The following is a 15816-nucleotide window of genomic DNA, read 5'->3' as shown; positions in this document are numbered from 1 at the left end:
CCAAGTTGCTCTAACGTAACAGGATGTCGTAGTACTGTCCACCTTTTCTACGTTATTTGAAAAGATCACCACACAATAAGACCAAACCTTAAACAGAGAATGAAATTATCCAAATCATTTTGCAGGCAAAGTTTTATCAATGAGATGTGGGAACTAGCTAGAGATATTAAGGTGTAAGAGGGTAGTTTGGGAAATTAGCAGAATATCTCTATATAAAGGTCTATTCAACTTCTGATGCTAATACAGATTTCGGCTGTTGGATAAGAATATTTTACTAAAATAAAAAAAGAAGTTCAAAATAGTTCACCTTTTTTAATCCACTGAACATTCCCAAACATGAGAAAGAAGAGATACGTGTTAACCTTCTCCTTGTTCATCTAAGTGAAAATTAGCTATCAAAGTCATCAGATTACACAACAATTAAATATTTTGGGTAAACGAAATGCCCCGTCGTTTGTAAATTACAAATGACACACACCATCAAATATCAAAACCCTATCAAAATCATGCCCAATACAATTTATAAACTTGTAGGTGAACAAAGACAAGTGCCTCTTAGGCAATACAACCATACGTAGCACAAATCTTATAGCAGTGTGATTCGTGGTCACAGAAGGTAAAATACACACAGACACCCACAAAGCAAGCACATTATGACATCTTAATTATAAACCAAAATGCCTATCTTTGGCGGCAAATGTTTCCCAACATTCTTCTTGTTGGACCAAAATGCGTAGTCGTGCCTCCAAGAGCTGATTATGATGTGCCTTAATATTAGCATGCTCGAGCTGCACCGAGTCAAAATGGAACTGGGCTGCCTCTAACTCCTTTTGAGCCACCTGCACTGCCAAAGCAGCCTCTTCCTCCTCTTCACAGATAGTTGCAAGCTCTTCCTCAATGGTATTGAGTTCATTGTCCAATCCTTTTAGAACCTCCAGGGCATGATAAGCTCCAGATATATCACAACCAAATACCTTAGTCTTGATGGACTCTAGCCAATTGTTGTCAAAACCAAGGATAGAAGCATCCTTCAAGTTTTCTGCCAATGACCTCTTGTCTGCATCAGTGATCGATAAAGGAGTCCTAGTAGTCAAAATGTTCAAGATATCCAACAATACCCTATAGGAGAAGCATAACATTCGAGGGCTTCGATTCTCCAGAGAAAGACGTAGTGGTGGATGACTCTCAAATGCCTTTGCAAGCATGAAAGACTCAACAGCCTCTAAATTCATCATCTCAACTATCTCTTGCACCCCAGGAACAGTTAAAGCATAAGCAGTCACGGAGAAAGGAGGAGTCATTTTTTCAGAGGCAGAAAGGGATGAAGATGAAGGCAACTGTGTTGGTGAAACTTGAACATCTGACTTTGTCACATCATGTTTAATGGTGCAACCTAACAAACCACCACATTAATGAAAACAAATATAATGGAAAAAAATGTAAATGCAACATAATCAGCAGAAGAGAGAAAAGGTGACGCCCCTAGTTCTATTTCTAAGGGATTTAGATGAACACCAACATTCCCGCTTTTGTTTATTTGGCCACCTTGTTCGCTAACATCATCCCTTAATACAACTAGAGCCACTACTGTCTCTAACCTCAAAAACCAAGATATCATCAGAGCATGCAAAATTTGCCTCACATTCATTTTGAACCACACTTCCTTCGGCAATGGTCTCATCATCACCAGCACACTCAAGAAAAAGTAGGAAGGGGCCAAACGGGGTGAACATTACCACTCAGCTTGTCATTTCCTATTTCTTATACTAGGGTAATGTTTGTCATTTTGCTTTTATGTTTTCCATTTCTTCATTATTTTTATCCTACGAAACAAATTATAGGAACTGTATTCTTCTTTCATCATAAACTTTATCATAGTTCTTTTCATTTAGTTCCACTCATCATTCCTTTTCCCTTCCTACCAGCTTCAATTCTACATACCAAATGGGTCTAAGAATATTCACTCAAATGATCAAATCCGATACAAAATTTCTCACATATACATAGAACCTATCTAGAAGGCATTTCCAGAAATTGCAACAAGCCCACTCAAATAGAAGTCAAAAAAATTATTTATTGCAAACTCACCATAGATAGGCTCGAAAGGAGCAAGTGGAAGAGTCTGCTCAAGACTTCCTGAAAATTTTGATAGCACAAGACTCAAAGGTGAAATCTGTTCAGAAGTTTGCGCACTCACAACCATCTCTATTGATGGCACAGAATGGTCACCTACGGAGAAAGAATATGAAGTAACATACTTAGCAAATTAAATGATGAAACATTTCATTCAAAGATCAAAGAAAGTACCCTGAACAGAAGTCTCAGGCGAAAGAGCATGGATGAGAGATAAAGGAGCCCCTCCATAAGTGATTTGTGGACCCTCTGCTATGGGAGAAATCACCTCCGTTGTGTCATTTTGGCGATGGCGGGTAGTTATCAAGCCACCTATAAAGTCCAAAATAAGAAACCAAAGGAACTACTAGTCTTGAATAATAAGATTTTACCTTCCTCCTCATCTTCCTTCTCAAAAATTTCGGTAACTGTAGAAGTCCTACTTTCCGTGGGAAGAGCAATGAGAATTGAACTCATAGGAACCAGTGCCTTCTGCCAGAAATCATTGATCATTACTAAAGGAATAAGATAGATTAAATGACAAAATGGTTGCCAAAGACCCATCTCTGTAGAATTTGTCTATGATGATAAAGCATTAAAGAAAATATCTCCCATCAATTTTTGATTTTCTTTTTCTTTTTTGAATCATTATGATGCGGATCATGTTTCATGGTGCTTGTTGATCCATCATTATTGTTTTATTTTTTTATTTTTTTATTTTTTTTACTTCTTTGCTAATGATGAGCCCATGCTACTCAAAGAAGGGAAAAGAATAAGATGCAAGTTAAAACCATCTAGCTTAAATCTATAAATCTATGTTGGCAAGAACAAAAATCACACCTTTGGAGATATCTGAGGAGAAAGAATAAGATCTGCCCTTGTTGATATTGCATTGCTTGATTCCGAATAAGTCAATTGATTTGTTGATATAGCTCTTCCCGATCTACAACCCTCTAGAACCCTTGAATAACCTACGTTATTAGTCTTCATAAAGAAAAAGATAAAATAAGTACGTTTTCTTTGTTTTCACTATCAGAAAGCAATATTATTCTTTACTACTTCTACGTATTATGACCGACATCAAAAGATACGAAAATATTGCAATTAGTTTACACGTACAAGTTGTCCTATAGACTCTGAATCATATGATGAAGACTCTGTTGGTGGCATCTCTGAAATAAGATTCTCTTCATCAATTTCTTTTATCTCCTCATTTATACCCTTACAAGTACCACAAGGGGAAAAAAAGGTTTCTAGTTAAGCTTAAATCATCAGTGTAAGAGAAAATATTGGTTCTATTAGGTTAGTATTTGATATACCCTTGGTGAACCAATTGAAGATTCTTGTGTTTCCAAGTCTTGTCTCCCTTCGGCTCCTCTCTTACCAAATTGATGGGCATTTATACGTAAAGGAAAAATCTTGCCTTCTGATGCCTGAACTTTAGAATCTAGATTTTCAAGGCCTGCTTGAAGATGAGCAGGACTAATTTCTGCAAGCAGAATTTTCAAGGTTATATTAAAATTTGCATGATAATTGTCAATTTTAAAGAGTGATTCTTCTGAATGCATACCATAGAAAGAAAAATTGGGACAGTTATACACTTCAGAACATGTGCGAGCAGCTTGGAAATCAATCCCATGGCAGATACCAACAAGACTAGGAAGTTCCTCAAAGTGCAGACTACATAGCTCTGGAAGTAAATCCTTCATCACCATCTCTTTCGTTTCACCTTGTCTTATCAGTACATGTTCAAGCTTGGAGGCTTCCTTTATACTCAAAAACATTAGGTTGGGAAGGAACCCAGAGACTGAGATAGAGAACAGGTATTTTAACCTGTTACAAGACTTAACATGAAGTTCATATAACTTTGGAAAGCATGGATCATGAGACAAATGATCACCAGCATTTTCCTCATCATCCTCATCGACGATGTTAACTAATTCTTCACAGTCCATTATCTCCAGCTTCCACAACTCTGGTAAGCTTCTCAATATAGAGACAGAGAAGACAGTTTTAAGACTTTTGCATGCTATGATTTTTATTTTCTTGAGATTTTTGAGGCTCAGAGTGTACTTTGGGCCGTCACATATTTTCCTTAACTCACTCAAATTTTGCAACGTCAGGTATTCTAAGCTTGATGTCTCCAATACAAGTCCTCCTTGATTTTTCTCAACCTTCAAATGTGTCAAATTAAAAATATCTTCTATTTTGGAGTCATGTACTGAAAGATCTGTCAAAGTTTGAAAGCGCTTCTCCATGACCTGTATGTTCCATGAGAGAATATTAATTCCACAGTTGCCTCATAACAAAAATCCATGGTCAGTCCAACCCTAACAAATTAATACACATGCGTATAAATACATTGGCCATTCTTGCAACCAAAAGCATTTTGATATTGAGTAATATCAATCAAATTTAACTTGTTAACTGGAGAAAATATACCAAGACAAGAAGGAAAATTGGGAAAAGGACATACCTTTGTGGTTGTGAAATCATGTTGATTTGCATGCCAACCAATCATGAAATCAGTAAAAGATTTAATAACAAACTTAGGAGATATATCCAGAACAATGGACTTTAGAGACAGCCCCCTTATATAGTAGTTTTTGGGGAAAATGCTGACAAGATTTGGTACAACTTCAAGGCATAAGCTTTCTAGAGCTGGGAAATCAATGTAAGTCTCAATATTTTGATTCTCATGACATGAAGTATCATCATGATGGTTTGTTCCAAACACATATTTCAACTTAGGAGCGTCAGAGATGGTCACATATTTCAAATGTGAGGGAGATCTAAACACAAATGCTGGAAATAGATATTCCACTGCATTGCATCTCAGAACATGTAACTCTTTCAACTTAGAGAATATAGATCTGCAGTTCATGAGAGCTTGAACATCATCCCCGTCTGCTACTATGCACCTCAATTCATGACATTCTTCAATTATCAGAATTTCCAAAAAAATATGAGATGCAAAGGATAGAGCGAATAATGACACTAAGTTTGAACAGTTCACAAGTTTCATTGTTCTAATATTGTTCAATGGTTGAAGCTGAGGATTTTGATCTGCATGGAGAGGAAGAATCTCACCTCTTGATTCATGCAATTCCTACAAACATGCAAGTTATCCTTAGTTTAACATTTATACAGTACATATTAGATACAACAGTTGAAAAAGAAAATTCACCTACAATCTTAAGAAATTAGCAGAGTCAAACAATTTTATTTTCATAAAATTACCTTTGTAATTTTAAGATCAAAATAGATAAAATGGTTACCTTTGTAGTATTCCACCTCAGTTGTCCTTCATCCGAACAAACCATCAAACCAGTAAAAGATTTGATGTTGCAGTTCTCCAAAACAACAATCTGTAGCGATGGCCAGGTCATGTAATAATTCATGGCACAAATGCTGATAATCTTTGGTACATCTCCCAGGCAAAGGACTTCCAAAGCCGGGAAAACAACTTCAAGCACACCATTCTGTTTCTGATTTAATAAATCATCCTCATGAGAGTATCTCCCAAAAACAAATTTTAGCTCTGGGGCATTCTTGACAGTCAAGGATTTTAAATTTTTGAGTCCACCAAATAACGTGGATGGGAATAAAAATTCTAACTCCTTGCAGTCCCAAATTTCTAGCTTCTCTAATTTCGGGAAAACAGATCTATAGTTTATAAGATCATCATGATTATCTGCCTCATTTGTGATCATGTGCTTTAAATCATCCCACTTTTCAATTGTCAATTCTTCCCACAATACCATTGAAGCAATGGATAAGGAGCACAATGATAATAAATTTGCAAAGTTTGCAAGATTCATCTTCTTGATATTGCGAAAGTGGAATAGTTGTGTCACAATGGATTGAGCTGTATCATGTAACCCCTACAAAAAGAAGTCACTATTAGATCAGTTCAGACAATAAATCACCATTAAATAACAAATCAATGTTCCACAGACTAACAGTTTCATTATGGCCCATAGGCGAGAAATAACAGTCGAAGATTTTGTTTTTCTATCAAAAATTCAAGAAAAATAATATTTAGCTCCCTTCACATATGCCCAATTATTATTTCACGATTTTTCTTCTAGTGTCCATTACATGCATAACACAATTTAAATAGTTGAACCACATTCGTCTGGAAACATAAACTTTGGGATTCTAGGTACATAATTAAGAAGTCAGAATAAATGCTCTATAAACATTATTGAGTAAACAACATGCAAAAGTGTTACAACTACTTTCAAATCTATCAAATTTTCCATAAAAGCTTTTTGTCATTTATAGTAAGCTATTCGATTTTTTTGAGTAAATCCACACAATAATAACTACTAATTATCAATATATCAATATAAATAATCTATAGGAACCTGCATTATTAATCAATCATAAACATGTTGCTCGTCTTAGATTCCATGATACGCACAGTACCCGAATCTAATTAGTTTAGGCAAGCGAATATTTGCTAGTCTATTTATAAAAGAGAGCCTTGAGCAAAAAGAAAGAGTGTAGTGTAACATACCAGGGGGACTGAGAGGTCAAGCAATTTCTTCTTAGATTTAGTAGCACTGGCCTCAGTCTCTTTATTTGTGGCAGTCCGGGATTCATGTGGAAAACAACATATACGAACCCAAGAGACAGCACATGTATCAGGATTAGGAAGTTTCTCCTTTGAACTATCTGTTAGAACTAAAGATGATGGCACTTGCACAAGTGAAGACTGTTTGCAATATTCTTGGCAAATGCCAACCAAACTTGGTACTTTACAGAGTTTCATTTCTAACAGAAAGGGGAGCATTGTTGCCTGTTCATTTTGAAACAACACATTTTCCTCCTCCCTATACTGGCCAAACATGTATTTCAATTTCTCACAATCACTCACACTTATAACTTCCAAAGGTGGATTACCTCCAGCAAAAAGAACTGGTAATATCATTTCTAAATTGTCACATCTCGCAATTGTAAGAGTTTTTAATTTTGGGAACGATTCTATACTCTTTTGATCACAACCACCAACTATGTCATCTCCTGAATCATATAAAACTATGTGTTCCAGTGCATGACAGTCACTAATTGTTAATTCTTCCAATAGCACTAAACTTTGAGCAGTAGATGGTTGGAAAATTGATGTCAATGCTGTACAGTCTCTCAATTCTATTGCCTTAAGGTGACATAGATTTAACTTGCCGTTAAATAATATGTTGTGCAATTTTGGACATGTTTTTAACTCCATGATCTCCAGTTGCTCAAGAAAGCCAGACGGAAGAGAACCACAGCATAAATCTTCAATATCCATTTCAAAAAGGTGCAGTTCAATCAACTTGGAGAATGCAATCACATCAAAATAATGATTCCTAGTATCAATCAGGCATTGTATGTCAGACCAAGAATACATATGAAGGATAATTAAATCATTCATGCCTCTATCTTCCAAAGGAACAACATCAGGGACAAGATTCCTCCAACTTGTTCCTTCATACCCTCCTAATACGAGAAACTCAGCAGTTCCCACAAGTTTCTTAAATGTTGCCTCTGAGATTGCATGTCTTAAATCATGTGGAAAGAAGTACCTTGATATCAAACCATACTTTTCATATTCATCTAGAAGTTCAAGAAACGATATTTGATATCTTTGCAATGTAGGAGGAGACAAATTTTGAGGAACCATGCTTTCATTTATGCAATTCCCATTACCAACAAAATACAACTCTTCTAGCTGGGAGCACCTTTCTATCACTTCAAAAGGGTTGTTCATCTTCACTTTACATTCTCTCATCTCCAACAATCTCAACTTTTTTAATCTCAAAATTTCTTCTGGTAATTCAATGATTGAACAATGATTCAACTCAACAGACACAAGACTTGGTAAGTTTCCAAACATAGAGATATTGCCTAATTTCAAATTCATCAAACAAAGAGTTTGGATACACTTCAACGATTGAAGTGAGCATAAGAATGACGAATCTAAAATTTGTGAGTGAACATAAGTGCATTTTAAATGCAATACCTTGAGCCTCGTCATCTCTGCAAAGAATGCATGTGGGACCTTCAAATCCTCCAAACCATCTAGATTTATTAGAAGAATCTCTAGATTTGTACCATCAAATTGACTGGGTAAGTAATCAGAGCTCCAAAACAAATATCGCAAGTTTGTTTTTATAGCTGTTCTCAAATCCGTGATTGCCTGAATGTCCTTGTTAGCCATCCACAAGGCCACCTCACGAATTAAATCATGCATCGTTAACAATCCTTCTTCAGCATTTAATAATAAACAAGAATCCAAAAGTTCTTGTATAGTTGCAAGCACTTTGCTTCTTGTTGTGCAGTATTTCTCAACTTCCCCAAAAAGCCCCACTCCCATACCGATTCTGCTTAAAAGTTCTACAGAAATGCCAAAATCTTTTGGAAACAAAGAACATATGAAGAAGAGTTCTTTGCTTTTTTCATTCTTTAGGTTATCATAGCTTAACTTTAAACATTTATAAATCTTTGCTAAATTTTCATCAACATCAATCATTGACTTAGAATTTTGCAAGGTTTTCAAAGCTTCCCTCCAAACTGCTAAGGGCCGACTTCTTAATGCTCTTGCTACTGCTACAACTGCAACTGGTAAACCTCCACAATGCTTCACAATGTTCTGTGACATACCCTTCAAACGACTTGAGGAAGTATTAGCATGCCTTAGAAAAAGACTCAATGCTTCCTTATCAGTCAACATCTCTAGTTGAATCACCATTTGGCATCCCATTGCTTCACAAACATGTAAATTACGAGTGATTATAAGCACAACACAACCCTTGTGTTGGTGGCTAGATGGGATTCCTATGTCTTTTATAAGATCAAGCTCTTCCCATACATCATCTAGTATTATAAGAAGCTTTTCTTTCTTATTAGTAATTCTAGACCATATTGTTTTTGAGTGTTCTTCTTCCTTTCCCTCCTCTAGCGTCAAATTCAAATGCCTTGCAATTTCACCTCGGATCTTTCTGAAATCTGGAGGATTAGACATAGCAACAAGGATGACACTGTGAAATTTGGATTCTTCCAGTTTAATACCCACTTCTATTGCCATTGAGGTTTTGCCTGTACCCCCCATGCCTTGCAATCCAATAAAATTGCAATTTCCATCTTCTAATGCCTCTAACAGATCTTGGAATTTCAACTTTCTACTCTCAAAATGAATGAAGATTGATGAAGAATGGTACTTTATACTTGAAAGATCAGCTGGACCTGCCACTATGTTGAAACTACATCTTCCCAGTAGTTCTTCAATTTCCAAAGTCTTCTCTGCTAACTCCTTCCCCCTCTGATACTGCCAGCAGCAATTAGGAAACAAGCCAAAAAACCATTTCTTCTTTGTTTTTGGGTCAACCTCAATGAGATTATCAGCTTCCTGTGCCCATTGCTGCGCTTCATTCTTAACTCTTGAAACACCACTAGCATTTTCAATATTAATCTTTACATCCTGTTGTTTTGCAGCTAGTATTTTCTTTTTCTTCTCAAAGTTTTTAACATGATTGTTAAAACAGCATAAGTGGTGAGCTTCACTTTTCAGTAGATCCAACAAACATTGGAGAATGTTGCATGGAACATCAACGTTAACAGGGAAGGTTGACATCTAGCATGGATATGAGGATATAGTCAGCGCATCCAACTATACAGAATATTAATTTTGAAACTAATGGATCCACAATATTCGATAAATAAACAAGAGGTTAATGACGATATGAACACAATGAAATAAGAAACCATAGGAATGTATACTTACCTTTTTTTCATATATTCAAACACTGCAAGAATATGCCTTCAACCACATAGCTTCCTCTGTTTTCTGGGTATTGAAACTACAGCAGACAGAAAAATACACAAGTCCTGTTGATCTGAGAAGATAAAAAAAATTCCAGATATACTTCAGAACGGGAAGATCTTCTCTTGTATAAAAATTAGAACTGTAAATTAAACATGTAGAAAAAGTCACATAGTAAGTTACGATATGAATACAAAATGAAAACAAATACAATGAGAATGCAATTTTACCTCAGGAAAGAGATTTAGGTAGTATCAGAAACTTTGCCTTTTGCCCTTTGTCTTTTGATTCGAGGAAGAACAGAGTGATTAATGAATAAAAAATGGAAGGAATTCCCACTCCATATGACAAAAAGCAAGAAACTTCAATAATGGAAGAGGAATTAGTAGCCACAAACCATTATTATTGAGTCAATGCCCAAGTCTTCCACGTAACTGTTTTCATTGGGACCACTTGGAACATGCATTGCACTTATCCCCTTTTCTTCTGAGCCAGGATAAAATGCCACTAGTTTGCTATTGTCACATGTATTTTTAATTTTTTCTCAAGATAATTAAAACGAGAACATAAATCAGCCCCAACACTTGGGAACAATTGGAGTGCATTTTGTTGAGAGAAGGGTAGAGGAGGAGAGGGAAAATGAGCTCCTCTTCTCGTTTAGTTAGAAATTTTGAAGAAGAAAGAAACTAAAATCTCCCCTCCTCTCCCCTCCCTCCCCTATCCCCATTTTGGTTTCTTTCAAATTGGGATTTTTTGGAGGGAAGCCAAAATATTAGACCTTTTTGTCCTCATACTTTTGTTATATTTCATTAATACATATAAAATCTATTATTATAATATTTATTTTACACAAAAATATATTATCATAAGAAAAAATTAAAAAATATATTATTATAATAAAAATTAATTTTAAATAACAAATATTATTGCAATGAAAAATTATATTATTACAAAATGAATTATTTTTTACAAATATATTATGTTATTAATTAAAATATATTTTAAAGTTGGGAAAAAATAGAAAAGGAAAAATTCTCATTTTTTTTGGAGCATATAAAATTTATTAATTTGATTATTTAAATTATGTTATTACAATTATTAAAATTAAAAATTACTGTACTGATTTTGAAATACACATATTAATATGATAAGACTGAATATTTATTGAATTATATAATTTAAAATAAGATATAAATGAATTTATATAATATATAAATAAAAATATAACTAATATATAAAGATGAAATGATAAATTAATTGTTACTTTTCCTTCTCTCCCTCCCTTGAACCATATCATTGAATATCCTTTCCTTTCTTGTTTTTTAATTAAACCAACCACACAAGGTAAAGTTAGAACCTCCCAAAATAAAAAACACACACACACTGTTTATATAACCTTTACTCCCAAAAAAACAAGTTACATTCTGTATCATATTAGCCCTTTTGCACAAGTTCCCGGGTATTTAATTATCGGTTCGCGAATAAAAAACCAACTAGAATTGAGAGCTTGACGGTCGCATAGCAAAACTTCTGAAACGAGAGAAGAAACCATATGTACTCACACGCTTAAGATTAGAGACTTCCTTATTGATCTTGTTGAGCTCCTTCCGTAGATTCTCCCGCCCAAGTTGACTACAATCCATGATGGCCGGTTGAAAGATGATTGAGAAGGAATAGAAAGAAATGCAAGGCGTAGCATTGTGATGGCAATAAATTAGGGTTCAGATGTGAAGAAAGAAGAGTGCCTTTCACCCATTTCTTGTCGAGATTGATGGCGTCATCGTTGCCGGCAAAATGACGCCACTGAGATGGCCAGATTAATTCAGGGTTGGGGCACTTCTTTTTCCTTAATGGATTGATAAACGACATTTCTATCAAGACGATAAGCTAGCCAAACGGCAGCGAGACTTCTTTTGTCCCTTTTTTCCAACAGTGTAAGAGTGAACAGAGCAATGGGAGAAGTGGGTGCTCTCTGCCGAAGAGATGGGCGATGGCGATCAGATATCGATATTTGGAATTTAAATGGAAAAAAAAATGGATTAAGATTGGTAATAATAATCGGGAAATTTGGTAATAATCCTGTAAAGTAGAATTTATTTTGCTGTTCTTGTAATTTTAACAGAGATTTTTCATTTTTGCTCTTTTATTATTTGAACTAATATGTCGCCCACTCTCCGAGTTGGGTAAAGATTAAAAAATAATTGAAACAAATAACAATATTTAAAAAAATTCAGAATCTAAAAAATTATTAAATAAAAATAACTTTTAAGTTGAGATAACTACTACTTTTGGACACATGATCATATGTTCTATTTTTAAAATATTAAAATTTAATTATAAATTTATATGACACAAAAAAGAACATCAGGCCATGCATGATTGAAGAACTTAATTTAAGTTTTTTTCCCCTTACAAAATAAACTAATTTCATATAAACATAACAAATATTAGTATAATGTTTTCTATTATCTTCTAGATGAGCACCATGATGCTCATCACAAACTATTCAAAATCAATTTTAACGGTTTAGATTTAAAATTTTCAGCTAGTAATTTTTAAATAAAAAATTTATTTCTTAAAAACTGGCATAAGAGATTATATTTATTTTGGATTATGTACCTATTAAAAGAAAAACACATTTTAACAAACAACAATATTAAACATTAAATCTCGATCATCCATACTAAATTTGAATGGTTGAAATTTGATAAGTGTCATGATTCTTATTTTTGCGATGAGTACTAAAACTGGTTTCTTTCTTAGATCAAATAATTTGTCATCCGCAAGTTGTTTTGTCATTTTTTCTGTAATTATGATATAATTAAGATAAATTAAAATTAATGTATTATTAAAATGAAATTTGAAAATGATTCCATTTAATTAAAGCCAAACTATTATTCTTGGACCTCTTGCAAGTACGTACCGATGGTATCGTTCTGACCGAGCAAAGTAAGAGTGCAGTCAGATTTTATAAGTTATTCCACTCATCTTCCATGGCATAATCCTATGTTCCTTCATCTTTCCATATTTACCCTCTATTTATTTCCTTGCACATAGACATGATTTTAGCTTACTGCATGAGGTGGATGTTTTGGTTAGGGGAATGCGAAACCAAATTATTAAGGACCAAATCTGGTTGGAGATCCCACCAGCACACGGGGGGGAAAAAAACGGAGAAGAAGAATGGTGTTTACTTACCTCAAATTCCAGGAAGAATACATACATACATATACAGGTTATTTACTTAAATGTGGTTGAAACCGCAAGGCTTGTTTTCACTTGAGGTATATTATATGAAGCCACTTAAGTGTTTGTTTGTGATCACGACACTTATTCACATAATTCAAGACAGAATTTTTCTTACATATTTATATCATATCTTGTAAATTATAATTAATAAGCTACTTTTAAAGGATTCTACTGTCATTCCAAACAACCCGTCTAAATCTTGTATAGGTTGGCCGCAATGGTCTATTGCTCAAGTTAAAAAAATAAATTAGAGTGAAGGTACATAAATATTTAGAAGTTTTTATCCAATTAAGAACCAAAAAGATAAGGAAAAATAGAAGAATTTTGATGGAAAATAATTATTACGATTTTTCAAGCCAATTATGAAAATTTGACTAATTAAGGAAAATTGGTCAAATGTAATTATGGAAAAATATTTTCAAGCCTTAGAAAATTAAGGAAAAGTAAGGATAATATCCTTTGATAATTATATGAGATTATAAAATTGGTTTTCTAACCAAATTACCCTTAGAGAAATTATACAAGAATTTAAGGTTATATTAGGCCAATTTAAGGAATTTTATTTGGAAAATTCCAAATAAATATTTTTAAGGATAATAAAATTCTAAGAAAATTTCTATGATATCCCAAGGAATTATAATAGATTATGGAATTAAAAGAAAACCCTCAAGTATCCAAGATTTTCCCAATACCTTTGAAAAATGAAATAATCCTTAAAGAGAAGGAAATTAGTTTTCTTTTTTATTTAATTATTGGGAAATTAATTTTGAGACAAAGAGCGCAAATTGGGAAGATAAAAATGAGGAGAATAAATTAGGGATATGACAGAAAATAATTACAGAGGCCAGAATACTGTAATTACAGAAAGAAAGTTAAACTCAAAGTCAAAGTGTACTGATAAAGCAAGACTAGAGTCTTGCAATTCAAATGGAGAGGATTTGAATTTACCAAGTGTCGTTCCTCAAATGGAGAGGATTTTAACTTTTGGTAATTAATTTCATTTGGATTTAGTTAATTATGAAAGAGAAAGTAAGATTAAAGAAGGTAATGACACTTGGAATTTCATTTATGATGGTGGTTGGGATATTTTGGCTCATTAAACAAGCACTTCTCCTCTCTAATTTTAGATGTGAAGTTTGACCAAGTGAGAGAGAGAGAAAAGAGAGAGTTTGCAAGAGAAACAAGGGAAAAGCTACCAACTTTGGTCACTCAACCAAGAATTCAAGGTTAGTTCTTGGTTCTAAATGGATCCTTGCCTTGTTTTCTTTCTTTATATGGTTAAAAATTCTGTTTCTTCTCTTTATTAGGTGCTGGCTGAACTGGTTATCTGTTGGAAATTGTGCCCTATGGGCCAATCATTGTGTTATGAGCATTGTTGATTTATGAATTTCTTAATTATGTTATCATATTATTTGCATGTTTACTGTGATGACTATCCTTGGATAACTTATGATTTATCCTAAATGTCCCTGGTCGGTCATCTATGTGGGAGCAGAGATGAAATAAGACCAGTATGACTTTGAAGATATATAGAGATATAAATCAAAGTCATAGGCACATGTAAGAGTACAAGGTGTTGGACTGACCCGCTATGAGAGAGTTGCATGGATTAAGTCATAAGCTTCTCTCATATACAAACCATGTCATTGTGCCCTTTGACCTGAGATCATCATGGATTCCTACATGAGAAACGCTCAACTTTGACCTAGTCAAAAGTCACTTTTGACCGAGTGATCATAAAGACTATGTTCAGGCTTAGTGGTTTTTCATGCGGAGGAATGTGAATGGTCAAGATGGAATTTGTCCCTCACATTTGTAGAGAGATATTACTGGGCCCCTCGATGAGTGAGTCTGAGAAATGTATGGCCATACTATAATGGAAAGGTAGTTTCATTTCTATACTCAGACTACTTAGGGATTGAGAAAGTAACGGTCATGAATAGGAGGATGACATTCTCCATGCCTCATCCATAACCAAAATGTCGTGTGACAAAAGGGACGTATATGGTTGTATGAAAGTTACATCGTTCAACTATCCTCATATGATTTGGGTAGTCGTGATGTCTTGCTAGAGACCGCTTACGATTTGTGAGTCATTATAGTTAATAGCCCACTGCCAACTTTATATGGGCCTACAAGGTCGCACACAAAATAGCCCAACACGAGCTATGATGTCCAGATTCATTGAATCTAAGATATGTCCAGATTCAATGAATAATATAGGGTGGACGTATATATATATAAATTCGTATATATATACATATTATATAAATATAAGAGATATTAATTATTAGATTTTATTTATAAGGATAAATTAGATCTATATCACTTTTAAATTTGAAATTTAAATGGATATGATATCTTAGATTTAATTTATTAGGATAAATTAAATCTATATATCAATTTTAAATTGATAAGAAATATATATCTCTTAGATTTAATTTATTAGGATAAATTAAATCTATATCAATTTTAAATTGATAAGATATAATATAATATCTCAAATTTGATTTATGAGAATAAATCAAATATAATTCCGTCATATCTTTATTTTGAATTAAATAAATAGGTGAATTAAATTTATGGGGCGGATTTAATATAAACCATATTTATTTAATTGTTTTCTTATCTGATTATGTAATATTTGA

General features: G+C 33.8%; 1 protein-coding gene across 6 annotated transcripts; it reads right to left on the bottom strand.

The window, feature by feature from the left end:
- Positions 1 to 351: 351 nt before the first annotated feature.
- LOC114730425 (uncharacterized) lies at positions 352 to 10255 on the bottom strand. Of its 6 annotated transcripts, none has more exons than XM_028917492.1 (13): positions 10150 to 10255; positions 9881 to 9992; positions 6635 to 9730; positions 5391 to 5996; positions 4589 to 5221; positions 3683 to 4373; positions 3432 to 3601; positions 3232 to 3333; positions 2953 to 3096; positions 2505 to 2601; positions 2308 to 2445; positions 2089 to 2229; positions 352 to 1393 (listed from the first exon to the last, which is right to left on the bottom strand). In XM_028917492.1, exons 3-13 carry the CDS (start codon positions 9728 to 9730, stop codon positions 666 to 668), a joined length of 6546 nt encoding a protein of 2181 aa, XP_028773325.1. In that variant the 5' UTR covers positions 9881 to 9992; positions 10150 to 10255; the 3' UTR covers positions 352 to 665. The 6 variants fall into 6 exon arrangements, with proteins under 6 accessions (XP_028773325.1, XP_028773322.1, XP_028773324.1 ...); XM_028917489.1 differs by having other exon boundaries at positions 2505 to 2604; positions 10150 to 10254; XM_028917491.1 differs by having other exon boundaries at positions 2505 to 2604; positions 9881 to 9956; positions 10150 to 10254.
- Between the last annotated feature and the right edge of the window lie 5561 nt (positions 10256 to 15816).

Source organism: Neltuma alba, unplaced genomic scaffold (genome assembly GCF_004799145.2).
Source record: "Neltuma alba isolate B1F8T4 unplaced genomic scaffold, ASM479914v2 tig00012732_pilon, whole genome shotgun sequence".
Taxonomy (NCBI): Eukaryota; Viridiplantae; Streptophyta; class Magnoliopsida; order Fabales; family Fabaceae; genus Neltuma; species Neltuma alba.
This window is presented reverse-complemented; position numbering and strand designations above follow the sequence as displayed.